Source organism: Protobothrops mucrosquamatus, unplaced genomic scaffold (assembly GCF_001527695.2).
Source record: "Protobothrops mucrosquamatus isolate PMUCROS unplaced genomic scaffold, P.Mucros_1.0 scaffold2091, whole genome shotgun sequence".
Taxonomy (NCBI): domain Eukaryota; kingdom Metazoa; phylum Chordata; class Lepidosauria; order Squamata; family Viperidae; genus Protobothrops; species Protobothrops mucrosquamatus.
The window spans coordinates 27,690-52,030 of record NW_015388193.1 but is presented as its reverse complement, the minus strand read 5'-3'; the positions used below and the strand labels follow the sequence as shown (position 1 = coordinate 52,030).

Here is a 24,341-nt window from a genome sequence, read left to right as displayed (position 1 = left end):
AGTGCAGAGCTACTCCCTCTTGGCTTACACTTAACTGATTCTAAAGCAGGTAGCCCATGGAGAGCTATGAAAGCAACTTTGGAGGGGTTCAAGGGTCAAAGAATCAGGCAGTGCACAAATGTCGTACATAAATAAATCTTGCCATTGCTTCTCTTGGGCCCTTGAACCTAATGGGAGAGGTTGAAACCTTTTTACAGTAGTAAGAGTCTGGACTGAAAGACAAATTGCTTTTCTTGTTGTGGAGGTTCTTGGTTCAAGATGCGGCAGTACCATGGATCACAAGCCCAAGAGAGAAAAGTTTGGGTGAGGAGGGAAATGGAGAACTGTAATGGCCGTGCCTGGTCCAGCTCTGGCCCCTGACTCTGGCTGTAAGATCAGAGATGTTTGGTGGGTGATGACATTAAGTTTTGAGAAAGCGGGGTAAAGCATGATGTGAAATAGTTACTCTGTGACTGACTGCCATTTGTAATCTACTTTTCATCTCCCCAGTAGTCACATTTGATATTTTATCAGACGATTACTCAAAGGTAGGTCGACTTCTATTTTTTTTAATTATATGTGTAAATGGTAGTAAATTTGGGACTACAGTTTAAAATAATACCATGGCTTAGCCTGCAGTGTGAATCTTTTCTCTTCTTTTGCTCAATTGTGTCCTATTCTTGGAGAAGTCTCTCCGGTTTTCTTGGCAAGGTTTTTTCTGACGTGTTTTGTCTTTGCCTCCTTCCCAGGGTTGAGGGAGAGAGACTAGCCCAAGGTCACCCAGCTGGTTTTGTGCCCAAAGTGGGACTAGAACTCAAGGGCTCCCAGTTTCAACCACTACACTAAACCGGCTCGTGTATGTGTGTGTGTGTGTGTGTGTGTGTGTGTGTGTGTGAGAGAGAGAGAGAGAGAGAGAGAGAAACTAATAAAGTAAAACTCATTATGCATTTTTTTTGTAACTCCTGCCATATACCAGTGGTGGCGAACCTATGGCACGGGTGCCAGAGGCGGCACTCAGAGCCCTCTCTGTGGGCACTCGTGCCGTCCCCCCAGTCCTAGGCCTTCAGCTGGGTTTTATAAAACCTTTTCGCTTTAGGCCTCCGCCGCCGTGTGCAAAAAAAAAAAAGTTCAATCAATCAGTCAATTTCAACTTCTCGTGGAAAAAAAAAAGATCTTGCAAAGTTGGAATTGGATTAAACTTTTTAGTCCCACCCAGTCTGCCGTTACCACCACAGCTGTGTCCACCCAATGGGCCACACCCACCCAATTGGCCACATCCAGCCAATGGGCCACACCCACCCGGCACCCAACGATGCATAAGTGGGTTTTGAGTTGCAGTTTGGGCACTCGGTCTCTAAAAGGTTTGCCATCACTGCCATATACCCTTACAAAAGAGAGAACTAAATTGAACGAATGTGATGTCCCTCTGCCTTGTATCTTCTCTGTTTCTGAAACAGGCTTCACGTGCTTCATAGGATTTATCTTGTCATAGAATCATAAGGTCGGAGAGGACCTTGGAGGTCCAACTCCCTGCCCAGAGGAGAAATCCTCAGGCCATCCCAGATAAGGAGCTGCTTGAGGAGCATCACTTTGGGAAGACCCTTGTTGTATCTCAGTGAGAAAAAGTGCCTCCTGGATATGCATTGGTCCACCTTGACAGAGATGAGGCAGGGTGTGTGATCTGCCTCAAGGGACTGCAGGACAAGCAGTAGCCCCTGTGACCAGGGAGAATCTCTTTGTATGTAGAAATAGATCCTCTTTGTTTCAGTAAAGATAAGTGTGGTGCGGCTTCACTTTGCAGCTTTGCTTCAAACAGGCCCTAATTAACTCCTGAAGCAAATCATCCTTTCAAGGATTTACATAGCCCTAGCCTAGTGACATAGTTTTTTTGAATGATGAATTCTTTGTTTTAAATAATTGCTTTGTTTTGTTTCAATGACGCTTTATAAGAGTATCAGTTGGGAGAAGTAATCCTCTCCAATGCAGTTTTCTGGCTTGTATTTTTCAGATCGTTTTCTTGCACAATGACAGATACGTGGAATTTCATTCACAACATGGCCGTTATTACAGGACAAGAATACCAAAATTTGGAAGAGATTTCTCATATCATTATCCATCCTGCGACTTATACTTTGTAGGAGCGAGGTATTTGTGATGTTTTGAATCATTATTAAATTCTACTTTTATTTTTCTACATGGGAAATCGTTTTGACTAGTTCTTTTTTCCCTAAAAATTCATTTTCTTTCTCTCCCTGAGTAAAGTGATGAAATTATTTAATAAACATTTCTATCTAAGTCAAGCACAATTGCTGCCGTGCTTTTCTGAAATCAAATAGTTTTCTAATATATTTGTGCACATTTCAATCACGTGAATAACTGAGGACCTAAATTCGTTTTAAAAATATTTGTAAAAGAACTGCAAAAATCATAACTGGAAATCTTGGAAAATTAAATGAGATTTTAAAAAAGCTTTTTTATGTTTAATTACAACTTTGAAACGTAATCCAGTCCTTTCCATGGAAGTGTAAGAATTGTCAGCCTTTGAGATTGGCACGGTCAAGAAACAGACACAACAGTTGAGATTGCTGAAATATTCTATACTGTTGTAGGATAGAATTACAGAATCTTGAGAGCTTGATTGTGTTTGTCTCTGCCCCAAACAAAATGAAGGTCGGATTATTTTTGAGTTTCTTTTTCATACTTTTTGTTTTTCAAAATTAAGTAATCATTTTTTGAAAATCTCCTCTTAACGAAGTGCTCATTCTTCCCCTTTTACCAAGGCTAGGTCTATATTCTTTCCAAACAATAAAACATATATTTTTTTTCTTGACTTGTTATAAAAAAGGAGAAAGTGGAGTTATGTTCAGAATTCACATTGAAGTTACATTTTTCCCATTGACATTTGGTGAGGAATCTACCAGTATCTCTGTACATTGTAGAGAGTCCGGGGCAGAATTTCAGAGTAGCTATGAGCAGACTGTCTTAATGGCTCTTTGGGTGACACGATTGAATTTCTGACTCTCAAATAGCAATGCCTAAAAACCTTTGTTATATATCTATATATTTTTATAACTTTTTATATTTATAATTATATATTTATAATATTTACATTTATTATATATTATTTTAAACTCCCCTTCAAGGCAAGCTGATCTCCTCTTGACTTCAGAGACAGGTCCATGTCGTTTTTGTTACAAAAATACAGAAGTATTGTACAGTACTGGGATTTTTGTCACTCACCCAGTATTTTCAGACATGTCAATCCAGATGTTCCTATTACCTAAAAAGCAGTACACAAGCAATGGCCAAAAATTACTAGAAAAGGTAATATGCAAACCTAGTGTCCTTAAAGCTGATGATTGTGGTTTGAGCAGGATGGTTATTTTCTTGTCTCCAAGAGCTCTAAACATGCAGTAAACAATTGTGTTGCAGTCTCCTTGGGATGAACGGCTGTGTGGAGCACTTGTGGACCATCACAAGTCCTCTTCCTGTCCAGAGAGGAATAGCGAAGAGCCAATCTACTCACTGGCTCTTCATTCCATCACAGCCATCTTCTTTATCTTTAGCAGAACTGTCTTTAATTCATCATTTCTTGCTTGCATGGTTTTTAATCTTTCTTTGTAAAACTCAGGAATCAAAAGCAAAGTGAGTGTTTTCTTTCTTGTTACAGTTCTGAAATATACAGGCTAAATCTGGAACAAGGAAGGTATTTGAATTCTCTACAAACAGATGCTTCGTAAGTATATCTTCTGCTTTCTAATCTAAGAATCTTTTTCCAGTAGGTGGAGCCAAACTATATAAGATCTCTGTAAAAACACCATAGATGGATCACAAGCTAATTTATAAACAATCTGGTATTGGTATTTATATGTGTATGTCTGTGTGTCTTTGTGTTTGTACATATACATACAATACTATATGTACATTGTAAATGTTGAACACTATTCTTGGTCAGCATTGGCTTATTGCACTAATTCTAAAATCAGCTGAATAGTTCAGCAAAAGCAGAAGGAATCTTTCTGCCTGCAGCCCTCACTTTCTTTTTAGCTTTGGTGTTTTTTTCCCCACAAGTTGTAAAACAAGCCATGATTCACTATGCTACGATAGCTTCTCATGACATTTGAACTAGGAATAATAGTTGAGTGCTGAGGGTTTGCTCCATCTTGGGAGGAGTTACTTTTAATATACACATCCCTCTGGTTTGTATCCAGATTATAAAGCATTTGTTTAAATCACCTGCAGATTGGGCCAGGATGGCCTATTAAGAATTAAGACATTTATATTTGAGATGTTTTAGGGGGAAAGCAAATGTTTGATTATTTCTTCTGTGATAATTTCTGGTTTTGAATTTATATTATGATGCATATTTTACACCAGAAAGAAAATACAGTAATTCAAATGCAAGCCACTGCGTTCAATTTGTCCTATAATATTTTTGCTTTCTATATATTTTGATTGGTTTTAATGTTTCTAACAAACATGATTCTTGAGGATTTTATTCCCTGTCTGTATTAAACACTTATTATTGTTGTTTTCTAGAGAGAATCATGTATGCGACATAAATCCTGTACATGGTTTATTTGCCACTGGGACGATTGAGGTAAGCGAGTTTAAAATTGTGTACTCATTCTCAAGAGCTGGTTCAATTTTTGGGTCAGAACAGCATCACTTGCCCAGAAGTGGGAGAAGATGTAAGGAAAATGTAAAGCTTCTAGAAATGTATTTTAAAAAGTCATCTCCACATTTTTAATGGAAAATGTTAGCAGGAGAATCTCTACAAATGTTACCTATTAAATACTGAGCAGAGGACATTGATTTTTGGAAGTAAGAAAAGATAACTGGGAAGTGGAAAAAATGTATCCTGGAAAAGGATGTTGCTGGCTGTTCTTTTTTGTTTGATACATTTTGGCTGGAGGCATTTTACTATAAAAAAAGTTAAATAATAATCAACAATTATTGAAGCTTCACTTCTCTACCCTTTTATCTACCCTTCTATCTAAGAGTAGATCTATTCTATTTAAACTCAACAAGGTTTATTCCTATGTAGACAGGCCTGAATCCACACTGCCATGGATCCAGATAATTCTGCTTCTAGAGAGCTTTCTAATTATTGACCTACTGCTTTCGCAACAATCTTCTCTAGAACAAGTTTGGATAGTGGTCATCCATCAAAGATGGATCAGAGGCTGCCCTCTTGAGAAGTCAGCAAAGTGGCACCTGTTTCAGGGCTGCTGGAACCTCCTCCCTTCAAAGAGGTCTTGGCCATTGCTTAGATTCAGCTCCTTATCCTTATTCAGCTGGCCATCCTGAACAGCCTGGCGAGGCAGGGTCCACATACCATAATCGAAAAATCTTCTTCCACTTCCTGAAGCTCAAAGTAATCCTCGACTTATCAACCATTCATGTAGCAACGGTTCGAAGTTACAGAGGCACTGAAAAAAGTGACTTGCAACCAGTTCTTGTGCTTAAGACCTGTTATGGCATCCCCACAGTCATGTGATCAAAATTTGGATGGTTGGCACAACCAGCATGTATTTATGACAGTTGCAGCATCTTGGGGTCATGTGATTACCGTTTGCAAGCTTCCCCAGCCATCTTCCAACAAGCAGTGTCAGCGAGGAAAGCTGGATTTGCTTACCGACCGCCTGATTCACTTAACAACTGCAGTGATTCATTTAGCACACGTGGCAAAAAAGGTCATAAAATAGGGCAAGACTTACTTAACAAGTAAGAAATGAATTCTATTCCCAATTCTGGTTGTAATTCGAAGACTTCCCTGTACTGGTAGATAGGGTGACTTCCCTGTACTGGCCTAGGGTGAATTTTAAATAGGGACAATTTTAATGATTTTAATAAGACACAGCGACAAATATTTGTTTTTAATTGGTTTTTATTGGGGATAATGTTTTATACTGTTTTAATATGCTGTGAGCCGCCCTGAGTCCTGTGGGGAGAAGGGCGGCATATAAGTCCAATAAATAATAATAATAATAATAATAATAATATTGCCTCTATAATCTTAATGGGGTTCTATCCAGCTTCAGCTTGGAGTGAGCAAACAATTATACCAATTAAATGCTCAACCAGACAATCACAGTTTACACTAACTGCTTCTTAGGGCCCTTTCTTCCCGAATAGAGCTCAGGTACTCCATATACTTCAGCTGGCTGATGTTCTGCAGGAGCTCTGTGTTATTCTGCCTTCGGAATCTCCTGAGTTATATTGTTCAGAATCGGGGGAAATCATGTCAGATTCGAATGCAGCAAAATATTTAAACTGGAGGAATAAATGTGCATTAAAGTAATTCGGTGATTAATGTAAAAAAGCAGATCAGGAAGCAGGTGAACCATGGCGAATTATTCAGAATAACCGAGTGACATTTTGCTTTGTTTTTCTCAGGGAAAGGTGGAATGCTGGGACCCTAGAGTGAGAAATCGTGTTGGGATACTGGATTGTGCTTTAAACAGCGTGACTGCTGATCAAGAGTATGGACATATTCTAAATATCTCTCCTCTGTCGTATTTCTAACAGAAATAATATGCTGTCAGATTCAGATTTGGGGTGTTAAGTCTGGGTCTAGATTATGATGACCTTTACTGCATCTGAATGAAGTGTATTTGAATTTTCCCAGGGTAGGTGGCCTGCCCGCTGTTTCCGCCCTGAAGTTTGATGGAAGCTTGAAAATGGCTGTCGGAACATCTACAGGGCAGGTATGCTATGTGTACACCTTCTTACGGCACTCCTCAAGGGCTTTGAAGTAAACTTTCTTGCTGACTGAGGTCAGGTTGCCTCCACCCTTTTGGCCTTCTGGAAGGACATTAAAACCTAGATTTGGTGGCTTGGGGTTCTGACAGAGGTGCTCTGTGTTGAGGGTGGCTGATGGCTAATAGGTCCTTTTGTTTCTTAGGTTTGTACCTAATGTTTTTAATGTTTTTAATATTTTAATATTTATGATTTTAATTGTAAGTCACCCAGACTTACTTTGCAGAGTGAGATGGGTGGCATATAAATTGACTGACTGACTGACTGACTGACTGACTGACTGACTGACTGACTGACTGACTGACTGACTGACTGACTGACTGACTGACTGACTGACTGACTGACTGACTGACTGGATGGATGGATGGATGGATGGATGGATGGATGGATGAGTTAATTCAATAAGACGCGCTTGTGAAGGGAATATGGTGCTGGAATATTGTAATTCGGATTGCTTAATTCTAGTCTAAACTTAAAACACTTGTGGATTCTTCAAAAGGGTTAGTTGATGTGTTGCATGTTAAGTTGGGTTATTGATGAGAGCTTCTTGTGGTTTTTTCGTAAAAAAAAAAAACTTCAGCCAACCAAACAAAACCAGACTGAATGGAAATCTAATTTTAATTATTAGTATAATTCATACCCAGAGATTATTGTGATAGCTCCTCTAAAGTTTTAAAGGGTAAATAAAACACTGCTCTTGAATGTAATGAGATTACTGTAGGCCAGCCAAACTGATGGTTGGATGATACACTGTGACCTGTATTTTGCAACATATAAATAGAGATTTGTCAAGTGTACAATGGATGAGGGTTGAGCTAGTCCGTTCCATAGCATTTTGATAAAAGTATGTAATAGTTATTCTAAATAAAATAATGCTTAATGCTGCTTGATTTGCAGACCAATACTATGAATTATTCTAAGAGATTTTGTTACTTAAAAGTCCCTGTGGTGGATTTACAGAATATTCAATAACCCAAAATATCTTTTTTATTATTCTCAATTTCAAAATATAAATGTTATCTTAGGTTTGTACCTGTATTAAATAATACCTGACCACAAAAATTGACCTATCGTTTCTGGGCACCAGGTCTTACTTTATGATCTTCGGTCGAGTAATCCATTAATAATGAAGGATCACCAATACGGTCTACCAGTCAAATCAATCCAGTTCCACAATGCATTGGATCTGATTATTTCTGCTGATTCACGAATTATAAAACTATGGAACCAGGACACGGTAAGGATATTGATTCATGTCTTCTGTCTGAACACCATCTACTTTCTACTGTTATAACTAAATCATAAATAGCATGATTACTTTTGGTGCCCCGTTCGAGATAAAAACAGTGTTTTATTTATATTTAGTATGCAGATAAATCATAATGGTAACTCTGTTTAGTTAAGTAGAAGTGTTCCAGTTCTTCTATAAAAGGTATTTGCATGTCTTGGATTTTGTAAAAACGGAAAGTCCTACGGTATTGCTACAATCCCCAAATGCTTAATTTGTGGGATAAGCCATATTTCATATTACCATTCTAATTCGACATGGTAAGTTGCAGGAATTATACAACTGCTGATCATCTTTCACTCTTCTAGTCTTCCTGCTTATTATACAGCCATATGGCATTCTTGTTCCCCAGCTCTTTAAAGCAAGGGTCCCCAACCCCTGGTCCGTTGGACTAGTACCGGTCCAGGGCATGCCAGCAACCGGTCCACACAAACAAGCAAAGCCTCATCCGTGGGATGCAGGCAGCACACAAAACCACACACCCTCCGGTCCATGGAAAAACCTCTCTCCATGGAACTGGTCCCTGGTGCCCCAAAGGTTGGGTGCCTCTGCTTTAAAGGATCTTTCCTGCTGTCACAGATGTCCAGAAAGGAGCCTTCTGTTCACAGAATAATAGATAAACATCACCAACCGAGACACCAAAGGGTATGTTGTGGGATTCAAATGTATTTATATGGTCATAAAATAAGATTTGGTCATTGCTTTAAATAGGGCTGACTGAACCTTGACCAGACACTGTTACCCATTTCTGTAAATGTAACTTTAAGAGAGCAGATGTCCTTCTCCCTATGGTCCTTGTGCTTCTTCTTAGAGAAGGAGGAAGGAAACCCAAAGTCCCATCTCACAAATGGTCTTCTACTCAATATTGATATCTGCCCTTGTTCATTACTAAAGGAAATGGCTTGATCTTACTTTACGTACATTTGCCTACGTGCTTATGCTTTTCCAATTCTTTAGTTTTTCTAATCTTCCCTACATGATATTTAAAATTAAAAATGCAATTGCAGGCTAGTTGGAGAAAGATATTTCTTTCGTTCTTTATATTACAGGTGGTCCTCATTTACTGACTACCTCATTCAGTGACTGTTCAAGATTATGAAAAAGTAGGCTTACAACTAGTACCTTGAACTTCCTGCCATTGCAGCATTGCAATCGTATGATTACGATTTGGGCACTTTGCAACCAGTGTACATTTATAATGGTCTCCGTATCCCTCAGTCACACGATCACTATTTACATCCTTCACAGCTGGCTTCCAACAAAGTCAGTGGGGAAGCCAGCAGGAAATCGTAAGTCGCTGTCAGGCAGTGTTGTGCGTAATGACTGCAGGAGATTCACTTAATGCAGTGGTACTTATAAATCTGGTGTGGTCACATGACATTTCATTTAATGACCACGTTGCTCAATGACAGAGTTGCCAGTTCCAATTGCGGTCGATAAATGAGGACTACCATATAATACCATTCTGGAGAGATTTGTCCTTTTAAAATTTTGTTTATTGATTATGAGCAAAAGAAACTCTTTTATACAGAGGCAATAATCTATGGCAGAGGTCCCAAACCTTTTGGGCACAGGGATCCATGGAGAGAGGTTTTTCTGCAGATCGGAGGGTACGTGGTTTTGTGTGCTGCCTGCATCCTGCAGATGGGGCTTTACTTGTTTGTGCGGACTGGTTGCTGGCATGCCGTGGCCCGGTACTGGTCCACAGACCGGGGGTTGGGGACCTCTGATCTATGGGAACCGACAGGGGCTTTCAAGGGTTTTAGATCAAAGTTTTTCTATGGCTACCCCATAGATTGATCCTGGGACCTCATGAGTGTGAAGCAAATGTTCTATTACATTATCTCACTTCATGCTTCACCTTTGCATTTTAGTTTGTGTGCCTATGCACAAGATTAAAGTGCATTTAATTTTGAATTGTGGGCTTAATAAAGTCTTAAGACAGAAGCGAGCTAGAGCTAGATACCAGACTTGTGGAATCTGTTTATTGATGTCAACTCTAAAATTCACCAACTGAAGCCAAGGTGTAAAAGATACAATTGGAATTAATGATTTCAGCGCCCAAGAATTTTGAATATCAAAATTGAAATGAGTTCTCAACTTTTTGCTATACAGATTCACTTTTGGTCATTGTCCACATTCCAATCCTTTTCTGATTTGGGGAGTAGAATCATAATGATTTAAGCAGCCATTCTTGACTGGTAACCATACAATACACACACACCCCAAGGACTTTTAAACTGTATCTACAGCAAAATTACCGTATGGAATTATAGAGAACTCAGTGAGGAGTCTCCAAATGAGGAGTCTCCTTATTACAAAACAGATCTAGTAGATCTGCCTTGGCTACTCCCTAATCACCTCTGGTTGTGTGTAATTGGAAGGTGGTAAGATAGGAAGCAGCTTTATGTTTCCGCTTTGCCCGGAGCTGGAAAGTATCTCATCCTTTGGTTTCAAAGTTGAGGTTGGAGGAAAATCTTTTTTTTAATTATTAAGAAAGCAGCAGAAGTGGGTGAGGTCCCAGAATTAAACAGGGAGGGAAAGGAAGAGTATTGTACCTAGAGGCAAAATGAAACTATTAAAGAAACAAGTGAAGAAGGGAGGAATTCATAAGGGGGAAAAAAAATCCTATTTCAGTGTCAGACTTGGAGTCACGACTATTCGGATCCTTTGTTTATTTAGCTGACTCATCCTGGATTCAGTGAAAACTAAGTTTAGGATGGTTACCTTTTCCCCTAAGAGTGGCCACTCTTAGGTCTGTGCCATGGCACCTTCACAGACTAATCTCCACACATCTGGCCTTTGGGGAGCTGTTCTAGCATAGCTATTTCACTTTCCAGATGTCCACAAGCTCCAGAATTCTCAGCGGGGGCCATGCCGATAGCTGACTGAAGTCTGAATGCAATTTAAGGTGCTGGTTTCAACTTGTAATTATGGCACGGTGCTAGGTTGCTTAGAGGATTGCATCTGCTCACTAGAGTTGGCCTGGCCTCTTTGATTATGCTGGGAGAAGCAGCTGGTCGTTTCTCATACTTAGAAATCAAGGGGGTCCATAGTTTGGAAGCATTGCTTTTCAGGGAGATAGGACTAGCCCAGGGATAGGCAACCTTGGCTCTTTTATGACTCGTGGACTTCAACTCCCAGAATTCCTGAGCCAGCTCTGGGAGTTGAAGTCCACAAGTCATAAAAGAGCCAAGGTTGCCTACCCCTGCACTAGGGCTATGTAAATCCTTGAAAGGATGATTTGCCTCAGGAGTTAACTAGGGCCTTTTTGAAGCAAAGCTGCAAAGTGAAGCCATACCACACTTATCTTTTCTGGCTCAGGAATTCTGGGAGTTGAAGTCCACGAGTCATAAAAGAGCCACGGTTGCCTACCCCTGGACTAGCCCTTCCATTGGAATTTTCTCTATTTCTGACACTGTCTGCCTTCTGAAAAAAGCTGATTCATTTTTTTCTTGAAGGGTTTGCGGGTCTGATATGTTATCTCTGAGTTTTAATTATTTTATGTGGTATGTTTTTATATTGTACATTTATATTGTATATTTTGTGAGCTGCCAAGATTCCTGTGACTCCACCGGGGTATAAATTTGATTGATACCAATAAACGAAGCCCATATTTGAAGGCTACCAGTTTAGGAATATATAGCCAAACAAAGGGAGCTTCTGTGTAAGAACCAAAAAGGTAGACTCCTCACCTTTTTCCCGGCATACCACAAACCTCTTCTGCTACAACCATGATTTTGCATAATATTTTCCCAGTATTTTGATCCCAGCATGTTGTGGAACAAAAAGAATTTAACATTTCGCTTGTCTCGGGGGGGGGGGAGTTGTTTTTATGGGAGAGAGGAAAGAGGCGGGGGCTTCCTCAAACATCTTGCGGTCATTAATACAATAAATTGCTCTCTTCAAAGCAGTAGGTCTTCTTTCCTCTTTCATACCTCCCTATACATAATACTTGCTTCTAAATTAAATCTGGATCTGGCCAAACATCTTTTTCCTCTACATGAAAACATTGAAATAGGGTGTGGAAAATATTACAGTGGAACGGAAAATCCACATACTTCCCACGGAAAGGGAGAAAATACTTACTTTGAAGGCCCAGAAAAACGTATGTTCATGCACGTTGGATGAAAAGTGTAAGGCAATGGCTGATCCAGCAGACAGATAGGAATTCTGGGTTGGCAGAGGTTTGCTTGTAGTACTTTGTTTAATTGACACTTACTCAAGGAAAACATCTCCAGTATATGAGCCTTGCCAGTATGTTTGTTGTGTTAAAATCTTCAACATCTGTGTCCTCAAAATTTGCTTGCCAATTTTTATTTTTATTTTTTGCAACTCCAGCCAGCAGAAAAATACCAGAAGAGTAATTTGCTTTCTTCATACCTAGCAATACAATTGTCTGATTGTCCTCTTCTAAATACTTTGGGAGTAGGTGGGATTGGCTGCCAAGGAATGTGGGGTGCTTAAAGTGGCTACAGAATCTGCCTTCAAATGACAGAAAATGGAGCTTGTACAATCACCTTGTGCCTCAGTTATGGATTATCTACTGAACTGGAAATACTAGAGGACACATTGTGGAAGTGAAAAGCTATGTGCTATGGAGAAGAGCTTGTTGGCAATAAAGATGAGTCTAGTCTAGCCAGAGCTAAGAAATCCTTTCTTTTTCTGAAGAAGAGATTTTGATAAACTTGACAACCACTTAAATCAATAGATTTAGAATGGACTGTGCCATTTGACAATATGGATAGTCTTATGATTTAGTGCATGTTGTTTATTAAAAGAAATGTAATTTGGACATGGAAATTTGCTGCTAGATATTCTTTGCATGGTTCAGGTAACAATTTAGTGGATGGATGGATGGATGGATGGATGGATGGATGGATGGATGGATGGATAGATGGATGGATGGATGGATGGATAGATGGATAAGATAGATAGATAGATAGATAGATAGATAGATAGATAGATAGATAGATAGATAGATAGATAGATAGATAGATAGATAGATAGATAGATAGATAGATAGATAGATAGATAGATAGATAGATTTTACACTCTTAAAAAGTACTAAAATTTCAGAGTGCAACAGCTATAAAAATCAGGCTCCTACATAGCATGGTAAAATTAAAGACTTTGAACCAATTCCTTTCTGAAATAGTAATGAAATTGTTCTATTTAACTGCACACACTTCCAAATTAATATTAGCAATATGAAGACAATAACAATATTTCGGCAGATAATGAGTTATTGTCTAAAGAATTTATTTATTGAATTTAAATGCTATCCATCTCATTGCCCAAAGAATCCTCTTTCTATAATATGAAATTCCTTACTTCCTTTGTATGCTTTCATTAAGAACTGTGTGACTTTATTTTTCAGGGAAAAATATTCACGTCTATAGAACCTGAACATAATATTAATGACGTTTGCCTGTACCCCAATTCAGGTAAAGTACGAAACAATATCTGGATTTTCTGGTCATACAGATTGACTCATAGCTTTCCTGGCTGCCCAATGTTAGATAATTTCTTGAGAATTTGGAAGGAGGTGACCCTTTTCATTTTTCCTCTGACAGTATTTAATGAATCATCTGTTGACCATTTCAGAATTCTTAACAATTTTAAACAGCATTGGAGCATTTTTGCTCTTAAGGGCGAAAATATTTTTCACCTTAGCAATTTTAAAATATGTGAATTTCAACTCTCAGAATTCCCGAGCCAGCCATGCTAGCTGAAGAATTCTGGGAATTGAAGTCCACATATCTTATAGATGCGAAGAGTGAGAAGCACTGGGCTGTACTGTATACTGAATCCTTCATGAGGATTGGATAGAGAACTGGTTGTGATTTCCTAAAAACCTGTCCAATTCAAGGGGTGATGAGTTTGAGATGTAAAGATAGACATATACTTTGTCATTATTCTTCATAGAGATTTTTAATCAGTTCATTTCTAAATTCCAAAATCTTCATCTCTCATTGAAAATATCATCATGTTAGAATTGGATCATTTTTTTCCCCTGTTACAAAATTTCACTGTCAGATGTCTATGATGTCTTAACAGTGTCTCCGTACATTGTCTTTTACTAATGAGATTATTCAAAGCAGTCAGGATTTTCCCCCCCATGTTTGAGTATGTTGCCTTCCTGATTTATTACAAGTACCACTTTGAGAATGTGTAGCATGCAGCTCAATGGGCACCTAACTGGAGAAGTGTTTTATAATATCATGTCCTTATTAGTGCTTCTCTGGAAGTACTCTTCCACAGGCATATAGAAAAGGTCCCTCCATAGAATGAGTACACATTTTTCCCCGGTTAATGAATTGTTCTGAATTTAAGTTTATATACGAGTGGGAAATAGTAGAGATTCTTCCTACTGAATTAATCAAGGAGCCCATTATATTTTTTTTGGTGTCGAAGGGGGGGGGGGAAGCATCTTTATTGGATGCCTGTTATTTTTTGAATGGGAAATTAAAAATACAGGACCCAGCTGCTTTAAATAGGGTATCCCTTGAGCTCCATTCATATGTTCTGAAACTTGGAGTCCCTGTGCTATGGTTAAGCCCTACCTCTCCCTTCCCCCAAAGTCACTCAGACAATCTTGGCTTCCTGCTGGAAGCTGCACACAGTTGTGTACATGTTGATTTTCACATGAGCCAGGATCCTGCAGATTGTCACTCTAAATCTGTAACTCTGCAGGAAGTTGATACCGTTTGATGGGATTGGCAGAGTTTAATTAGAGTGCTTACAGGAAGCTGTGGATTTCTACTGCTTGCATCTTTACTGCAATGTATGGAAATTATTATGGATGGTCATGCTTAAAAAGTCTTTGTGATCGCTGTGGTTTGATTAGTGTTCTTGTTTTATATTATTAACCTTCTTGTCCAGGAGTGAGGAAGGTAGAATTATGGAAATAAATGTTGAATTTTTTTTAAAAAAAAATCTGCAAAGATTGTCTTAATCCCATCTGGCTGTAAAATGGCACTTTTGTCCCCCGTGTTCAAGGATTAAGTTATAGATATTAATTAGAACATATCTCTTACTATTGTTAGAAGTCAACTATACGGGATAATGCAACATTCAAAAATCCAGATTTATTCTAAGTTTCTTGGTTGTTAGAATCTGGTTCTCAGTATAATATCCCAGATAAAAATAATGGTCTTCTTGACAATTAAAGATAAACAGGATGCTGCCCCCTGCTCCAATGCTATCAATATTATAGAAGAAAAACAATTTCTACTTTGTCAAATATCAGTGCTGGACTGATTTATGTTTTTCTCTTAATTAATCTGCAATTAATTGAATGCAAGGTACATGTTGAAAGATGGGAGAAAAGGTGGTTACTTCTGGTTGCTTTGGGTTAAACATCCTTCTGTCTGAGGTAGTTGCTGCTATATCAGTGGACCTGTTAATTTTTTAAAAATAAAAATGACTTTGGAATGTATGATATTTCAGCTTTACTCCCACTGATAATCTTAATTAGTTCAATCTTCTCAAAGTTTAAAATGGAGGAAAAGTTCTGCATTTGAGACCAACAATCTTAATTTTTTTGATCCGCAGGAATGCTGTTCACAGCCAATGAAACCCCTAAAATGAACATCTACTACATTCCTGTAAGTAATATGAGTTGTTAAGTGAGCTTTGCTGTTTTGTCTCTGGGCATGATAGAATAGATCTGTACTCTTTGTATTTAAAGTTGGCATTCAATTGCAAGGATTATATACATATTTCGGTATACACTGTTGTTGAAAAAGAAACAGCAGTAGTACTTCATGCCTGCTTTTTATTCTTGTCCCACTGAAATTACAGTTTATTTTATTTCATTGAAGTTGTCTTTTCATGATGGCAGTACCTCCATTGGCCGACCTAAGCAAGGTGGTATTTCATTTGTATTGCAATGGGAGATCACTAGAAGATCCCAGAGTTGCAGTTAGATTGGGAGATTGATTATAGCTTATTGGAATCCTGTGGGGAAATAGTTGAAAAATGTAAGATCACAACCAGAGGGTTCTGTTTGACATCCCACTTTTCACAGTGATCTAGTGAGACCACTATCAAATAATTCTAGGGGTTGGTTATCTGAGGGACCACCTATCTCAAATTGTTTCTCACCATCCAATATTTTCAAATAGTGGATCTTGTATTAAACATTGTCACTGTGTGGGGCAAAGGAAGTTTGTCTTCTCTGTTGCTGTCCCTATCCTTTGGAATAGTATCTCCCCCACCCCCCCAAGTCACAAAAGGTGCCCACTATCCTGGGGTCCCAGAAAGTCCTTCAAACCTGCTTTGTTTCCAGGCCTGGGATTAATGTATGGAGGAGAGGGGGGCTGTCATATTTTTATTGTTGCTGTTTTTGTCCAGGCTGCCTCATTTTGTCCAGGCTGCCTCATAACTCTCTTTTTTTGGAAAAAGTTTTATTGATTTTCTAATTTCACATTTAAATATTTGAAAAGCAACGTGGCGGCTGAGTTGGTCAATAGCTCAATAACATACAAATATCTTTAGTACAGATCTCAAACTATTACATTAAATATTTCCTCTCTTTTCCCTTTGGGATTTACTGTCTCATATTTTGAATTAATACAACTCTTATTATATCAATTAAATAAAAATAACTTTCTTACATTTATCAGTAATTTTTGTTTATACATATCCTAGTTGTTTTAACATTCAATCTTTTTAGACAATCAATTTCCTGAATAACCTTTCCCAATTTTTAACTCTTTTTAACCGTGTTTTGGATTTGTAAGCTGCCAAGAAGCTATTAAAGTGGGCAGCCCTAACAAATTTAAGTAAATAAAAGAAAACAATTTTAGCCTCAGCATTTTGAATTAAGACAGCCAGTAATTTATTTACTCATTGCAAAGTCTTACATGGCTGCTCACCTTATGACACACAACTCTGGGTAGCTCGCAACAGGAACCGTAATAATGTTGGATTAACAATGGATTCATATGGTCTGAATGTCACCTATTAAAAACAGTCTAGTAGCTGCATTTAGAATTAATTGAAACCTCTAGGAGTATTTTAAGGAGGACTCATTTATAGCATATGTAAATCATCTAATCTAATAGCTAAGGACTCAAAGCATGCTCATGAGGTTTTGGGGGTTTCCAATCTACCTCACCTGTTGTTATCTAAGTTGGGTTAGGAGTGGGTATTGGGTGAGAATTATGAATCCAAAATGCAAATTGACTTTCAGAACTAGTACAATTAAGACCAAGCAGTGTTTTAATGGGAGAATATTTATCTCAAGCATGCTGGCAGACAAGAGCGAGAAGTAAACTACGCATGCAGTGTAACTTACAGATTATGGAAACACACACATATAGGAAATGAAGGCGCTGTTTATTGCCACATGATATTAGTGTAGTTGTGTTTAGACATCCCTGAGTGCATTTTTGTTTACTGAACTTTGTAAAATCTTGAAAAGTTTTAGGATTGCCACTCTCATAATAATATTTTTAAAAATGATACTATGAAATCCCTCAAAATACTGAGTCTTGTATTAGAAATGCCATTTTCATTTATTTGACTTGCAGTCATACTTAGTTTTCTTAGATATATTTTAACTTAAATGAAGACAACTTTCTGTCGCCTATATCAAATACATAATAAGCAACTTGGTTTTATTCATTCTGAACAAAAAAATACACACTACGGGTCTTTTAACATATTATTTGGGAGGGAAAATAAATGAATTAATTGAATACTAGTCCTTTAAAAACATGAATAATAAGAATTGCTTTAAAAGTTGGGGGAAATGTTAATACATGTTCATCGGGCATTTAGAAAACAAGTTATACTTTCTTTCAGAATTTTTATGCACACTTATATTAATGCAAATTAATGAACTAGAAATAATTCAATTAATTTGCTTAGATTTCTTTTAACAGGATGACTAGCCTGGGAATTACTTATTTTTGTTATCATATTTCTAAATATTGTTTGCCATCTTGGGTAATCCAACATAATGCAAATGAGAAACTCATTAAGATAAAACCTTTTAAAGCATTATAGTTCTTGGGCCAGATTCATCAAGGTCAAGCATTCTGAAGAAAGGCCCAGGTTGATTTTAGATTATGTGTAGCATCACATAAGCATTACACACACTCATATCAAAGACCTTTCACTCGTATCTCTTCTACCTCATGCACAGTGGTGGGATTCAGCCGGTTCGCATCAGTTTGGTAGAACCGGTAGCTAATTTTTTGTTGCCCAGGCCCAGAATGGACTTCCGGAAGTGGCATCCACATAGAGAACCGGCTGTTCACATATTTGAATCCCACCACTGTCCATACATGTTCCAAGTTCTGTTCAGATGGGCCTCTTACACTTTTAATAAGGGAGTTGGAAGCAGGATGCCATTAGAGGCAATTTGTTCCCATGAATACATTGCTTGACTACATGGCTTTTTCATAAATAGTATGTTGATAGGATCTAATATCGTCCCTAGATATTAGCGTGATAACTCAGATCAGTCTCCTCCAGAATGTCTGGTAAATATTGCCAAAGGATTGTGGACCTGTGAAAAGAGTTAACAATAAATACAAATAATAAATAAAACATGTATTTGAAGGAGCAAGAAGGTTATGATGCTGTAAAGGAGAATTCTGTGTTTCAATTTTCTGCTGTTGCCCTCTAGTCTTGTACCTTTTATTAGAATCAAGCTTTTTTATAGCTCAGCCTATGTACAAAAATTGCTACAGTCAGCCAGAGTGGATCCTACACATTAAATGTTAAATTTAATTGACCACTTTTTCCTCTGTTTTTGTACACTGTTTTTTTTTTCTTTTTTGTTCTGGTTAGGGTCGAATGTATGTTTTTGTTTTGTTTCATTTTGTTTGTTTGTTTTATTTTATTGTCTATGATAAAGCAATAAACTTATTTAAAAATGTCTACAGTCATTTGAAGTTAACTGATAATTTCCCCTTGATTTCCACTGTGGACAAAGCTTGGTTAATGAGACTTTTTCTGTCTTATGCAGTCCCAGTGAAATGTAAAATAGCTGATCATTGGATATCAACTTTTTTCAACTGTAAACAGCACTAAATAAAATAGAAAACAGATTGGACAGAAACATGTTGCTTTACTTGTGCATTTCACACCCAGCATTAACTTATATCCTTAGAAATTTTACCTTCTCTTTCCTGGGTCTTCTTATGGTAATGTGGCGAAATACTTGCGGTTCATCTGCCAATATTTTTGAGTATAATCTGCCAGACAATTGTTGAGTCTCCACAAAACAGGAAATGTGGGCTTCCTATCTGTTTTTGGATAAGTACTTTCAATCTAAAAAGTAGCACGTTGGACTTATTCACAACAAAGGAAATCCTCTACTTCCCATCATAACATGTTGCCTCAAAGGAAATGCGCGTGTGTGGGCATAGGTGCGGAAGCCATCCAGTGTGTGACTCTCAGGAAGTAATTTTGTGGCCATCCTGTAGAATCTTTTAACACATTTGGACCGCTGTGTCGGGTGTGGGAGGAGACCCTGCGGTCCTGATAAGCAGCTGGATAAGCAGATGTGAAAGAGAGATACCTCAGTTAAAGGATGGTGGTAGACTATGGACCAAGGTGGGTCTGGATGGGAGGGGACATTTCTGGGAGCATAAAATGTTCTATGCAGGGAAATGCTTTAGGTAGCATGTTGTGGGCTGCGCTTCACAATGTAGGCAGGACTAAAGCAAAAAAGAAAGAGTGAGGGAAATATAAAAGCGTGATTGAATTGAATAATTTTACAAAATTATACTGACCAGTTAATATGATTGTTCTTCATTGAATTAGGAATTTCCCCACCTCTGACACATAGGACATTAATGTTAATTGGCAAGATGGGTTGGGAGTCTAAGAGATAGGTATCAAGGCTATTGAGGGCTGCATGTGGCCTTCAGCACAAAGGGTGCCAGGACCCCACCCTCCCAAAAGGGAAATGGTTATGGGGAAAATAGAGAGTGATAGGTGGGGGCAGGAGAACCACACCAGGAGCGAAGGCTTTAGGGAAGGAAGTGGGGGAGTCATGAACCACACCCCGCCCACTTTTGGGATTTCTGTTGAGAGATCTCGGATTTTGCACAGACAATTCAAAATTTTGAAGGGGGGGTAGAAATAGGAGTCATATGATTATTTATTGATTTACTTCCTAAATATGACACACCATTGAATAGGTTGGGAACTGGGCGTGAAGAAGGTGAGATATTTATATTAATAGATACAGTTTTAGCAGATGAATATTGGAAAATGCCCGTGTGGAAATAAGTATGCATCATTAATAATACAAGAACGTTCATACCAAAACTTGGCTTGATACGTGTTTTCCGTTCTTTCATTTAAAAAAAAAATACCTGTTCAGTTTTTAATTATGTCCCATCTGTTGTAACATCCTTATTTTAAAATGTGAATTTTTATTCTGAAATAGAATTAGGAAGCTCTTCAGAGATATGAAAACAGACACTGCCTTTAGAAGTTAACCAATGCGGCTTTGGGATTCCCGTCACATTGGGTTTAAATAGAATCCCTCAGGTCAGGAGCATCTTAGCTGTATTGGAACAGGAGAGCAAAAAAACTAGATGTGGCTTGCAGCAACCATGTTACGGCCCTGGAGCTGGGAAAACCAAAAAAATCAAGCCAATCCCCCCTCCCCTTTGGTATGTGTGTGTTGTGTAGTTGGGAAGATTTAAAGTCCTATAGGTACCATGAGCATTACAAGACATCCTGACCCCATCCACTATGGAGTATGGTCCTCACTATGCCATGGAAAGTCCTCAGGCTGATGGAATTATACCTCCACCTCTACATTTTGGAAACTATAAAAGCCATTGGGTAGTTATACCTGGTGAGATGGGCAGATATTAATTGATGTATAACCAAAGGAAGCTGTCATGACAGCTCCTTTCTATTACGAATATGAAGTCTAATTTAGTGACATATTGTTTGGCCAGAAGATCATTTAAACCAGGGGTCTTCAAACTTGGCCCTTTTATGATTTGTGCAACTCCCAGAATTCCTCAGCTAGGCACGCTGGCTGAGGAATTCTGGGAGTTGAAAGCCACAAGTCATAAAAGGGCCAGGTTTGAAGACCCCTGATTTAAACAGTGGCCTTTCTGCTACTTTACAAAGTAATTGTAGACTTAGGTACAGGAAGGATTTGGGGGAATATTTGGAAATTATAGGCAACTGCTTTTGCATTCAAACTTTTAAGGAAAAAACTGGCATGCTCCTTCAATATAATGCATCCTTCCAAAGCTTGTAAAACTGGGAGAAGATGCTTTCCCTAAATTGATGGACTATCATGCTTGTCAAATAATGAAGAGCACTATTGAGTCTACTTATACGAGATTTCATTTGGCCAGAAGATGGCAAGGCAACATGTATTTTGTTTGACTGTTCTGTTCTTGTTCTGGAAACAATCCTGATTGTATCCTAATTAGCTTCTATTGACCTGCATCTCTCTTCTGTGACAGTTGGTTATTGTGGAGAAATGTGCAGCAGGATGATTTTGGAGTAGTACCAGAAAGTGTTTGAATCTTTAGATTTGTCTGTAGTCCAACAGTACTCTGGCCCACTTCATCTAAATTCAATTAATAGAAAAATTCTGCTTAAACCAGCCCAAACAGTATACTCCGTCATCCCTTATTTGATCGTACTGACTAATATTTACTTCCTTAGTTGGAATGTATGTGAAGCCCTAGGATAGTCCTCTCTCTTAAGGGGGTAAATCAGGGGCCTTCAAACTTGGCCCTTTTATGACTTGTGGACTTCAACTCCCAGAATTCCTCAGCCAGCATGCCTGGCTGAGGAATTCTGGGAGTTTAAGTCCACAAGTCATAAAAGGGCCAAGTTTGAAAACCCCTGGGGTAAATGGAGCTAGCTTTTTGAATGATTAAATCAAGAGTCCTGCCCTGAATCCAGCTGAAATGTGTCATAATCTGAAGTGAGTTGAAGCAGTTTCTATAAAGAAGTCAAAATACCTTCAAGCTGATGTTAAGGATTGATTAATAGATGCAGAAGACATTAGACTGAAGTTACCGCTGTCAAAAGAGGTGGCACGAGTGGTTGTTGTTTTTTTTCCCAACAAAGGTAGTGAATGTTGGCAGAGTGTGGACAGTAAAAAGTCTTGACATTGCCTTCTTTTGTTGTTTATTTAACCAGATTCTCTTGATCTCTTAATGAGGTTTAGATGAAACTCACATCACATTGTAGGTCACAGCATTGCAAGATTATGAATGTTCTAAATTTTCATGTGATTTCTTTCACCACTGCATGTTTGAATAACCCTGCCATTTGTTCCCTCTTATAATATAGATGACACATCGTATATTAAATATCTGGCCTAGAAACGAGCAAGCTTCAGAATAAGAGATGAGCCTGATCTTGCACTAGGGCTGTTCAAGGAGTCACAGGCCTGTCTTTGGCCACCTAAAGGGGAGAGAAATAAAAAAAACAGCACAGCAAGAATGAAATGAATGAAAATCATCTCTGTCAGAGCTTTCTTGTTGTTCGGCGTTCTCATGGCTTCTCCTCCTTGGAGCAACTGGCTCACAAGACTAAGCAAATGTATCCCTAATCCTCATAGTGATCAACAGTGATTGAGAGGAAAGAAATCAAAGCGAGATTGTGGGATGTTGAAGGATGACGCATAAAGCATAATGCTGAATTGATAATAAAGTTAGAATTCCCTAGGCTGGTTAACGCATAACATTAGCACAGAAATATAATAATGCCCATTATACCTTGTTTGGGCAGCATCTTCCAGCAGGACACCCATGGAGAGAAAAAAAAACTGCTTGTCCATGGGAAGATCCATAGGATTCAATATTTTTAAGATTGTGCTCATCGTCTCCATAACACAGCTCTAGGCAGAGTTTCATTATGGCCCACTGACTTCCTGTTGGATATTTAGTACAGCCTTCCCAGTGTGTTGCAGTGCAACTCCCAGCACGGTATGACCACCTGATTGGAGAAGGCTGCTATGATATTCCACTTGGTGGGGTGTAAAAGCCAGCAACGGATTCATCCCCAGACCTCTGGCGACCGAAAAGCAAAGCAAAAACTTTATTTTTCTTTTGTTTTCCTCCCTTCCCTTAACTTCCTTTTTGAAGAAAAGGATACAGAAGCAAAAACGGAGACCGAAGAGGGAGGTCAATCAGACAGGAGAAGAGAGTTCCTTTACTAGTTGTGTAGAACTGAGCGCTTTAATTGAAACAGATTTTCTTACCCCTGCTTGACAAGTCCCTGGTGCTGAAACTCTGTACATCCCTTCAGCTCTTTAAAATCCAGTCGCTCTTCCTTCCTTTGCTTCTGATTTCTCAGAGGAGAGGAAGAGAAAAAAAAGGGAATGGTTCCCGGACAGCAGGTTGGAGGTTTGCTCTGTCAGTGTCATGGCCATAAATGAATATTATTCAGGGTGGCTTGTCTTTCAGTGTGCATGCTTCCGGTGGAGGGGAGTTTAAAAGCTTTCCTTCTCAGATGTGGTTTTCACAGAATTGCTTACCCGAAGCTGTTCCAGTGGCTCAGATTAGTGCCTGTAGATAAATAGTACCCATCTGCTTCCTGTCTGTGCTTGTAAATAGAACGGGTAGAAAACCAACACGTGACGATGAACTTTACCTGGAAATACTGAAATCTGCAGTCAGGTTGATCCTGCATAAACTCTTTTCCCATAGTTAGGCAGCCCTAAGTGAAGAAAGAATAGATGGTGGTATAATTAAGGTTGGGGAAATGTGACCTTGTGTATTTTGGGGGAAGATTTGTTTGAAGGAAAAGGTGGCGAAAGCAGGTATACTTGTTTTGACAGCATGGACAGGGAAAGCACTCAGGAGCAATAGGGGAGAAATAGGAGAAGGGAACCTGAGAGACTGCTAGGGAACCTGAGAGACTGCTAGGAGCAGAGGAGAAAAACGAATGGCAGCAATTATTATTATTAATTTAATTTATATACCGCCCTTCTCCCGCAGGACTCAGGGCGGTGCACAGCATATTAAAACAAGTACAAATACAAAATACAAAAAATATAGACCCCTATAAAACCAAATTAAAAACCAAATATTAGAAGCTGTTATTCCTATTAAAATTATTCTTAAAATTATCCCTATTTAAAATTCACCCTAGGTCAGTCCCGCTTGCTGGAAAAGCCATGTCTTGAGGGCGCGGCGGAAAGTAAGGAGATCCGGAATCGTCCGGATCTCGGGGGGTAGTTCGTTCCAGAGGGTGGGGGCACCCACAGAGAAGGCCCTCCCCCTGGGGGTCGCCAGCCGACATTGTTTGGCCGACGGCACCCTGAGGAGACCCACTCTGTGGGAGCGTACCAGTCTAT

At 38.8% G+C, this 24,341-nt stretch overlaps 1 protein-coding gene across 1 annotated transcript in view; it reads left to right on the top strand.

Annotated features, from left to right (window-relative positions):
* NOL10 (nucleolar protein 10) overlaps window positions 1-24,341 on the top strand; it is a 41,519-nt gene that overhangs the window by 5,588 nt on the left and 11,590 nt on the right. Inside the window, exons 5-13 of the mRNA XM_015824036.1 lie at window positions 490-527; window positions 1,988-2,124; window positions 3,650-3,715; window positions 4,519-4,579; window positions 6,379-6,464; window positions 6,611-6,689; window positions 7,829-7,978; window positions 13,410-13,476; window positions 15,587-15,639. Coding sequence (XP_015679522.1) covers window positions 490-527; window positions 1,988-2,124; window positions 3,650-3,715; window positions 4,519-4,579; window positions 6,379-6,464; window positions 6,611-6,689; window positions 7,829-7,978; window positions 13,410-13,476; window positions 15,587-15,639 — 737 coding nt within the window. The remainder of the gene's footprint in view (window positions 1-489; window positions 528-1,987; window positions 2,125-3,649; window positions 3,716-4,518; window positions 4,580-6,378; window positions 6,465-6,610; window positions 6,690-7,828; window positions 7,979-13,409; window positions 13,477-15,586; window positions 15,640-24,341) is intronic.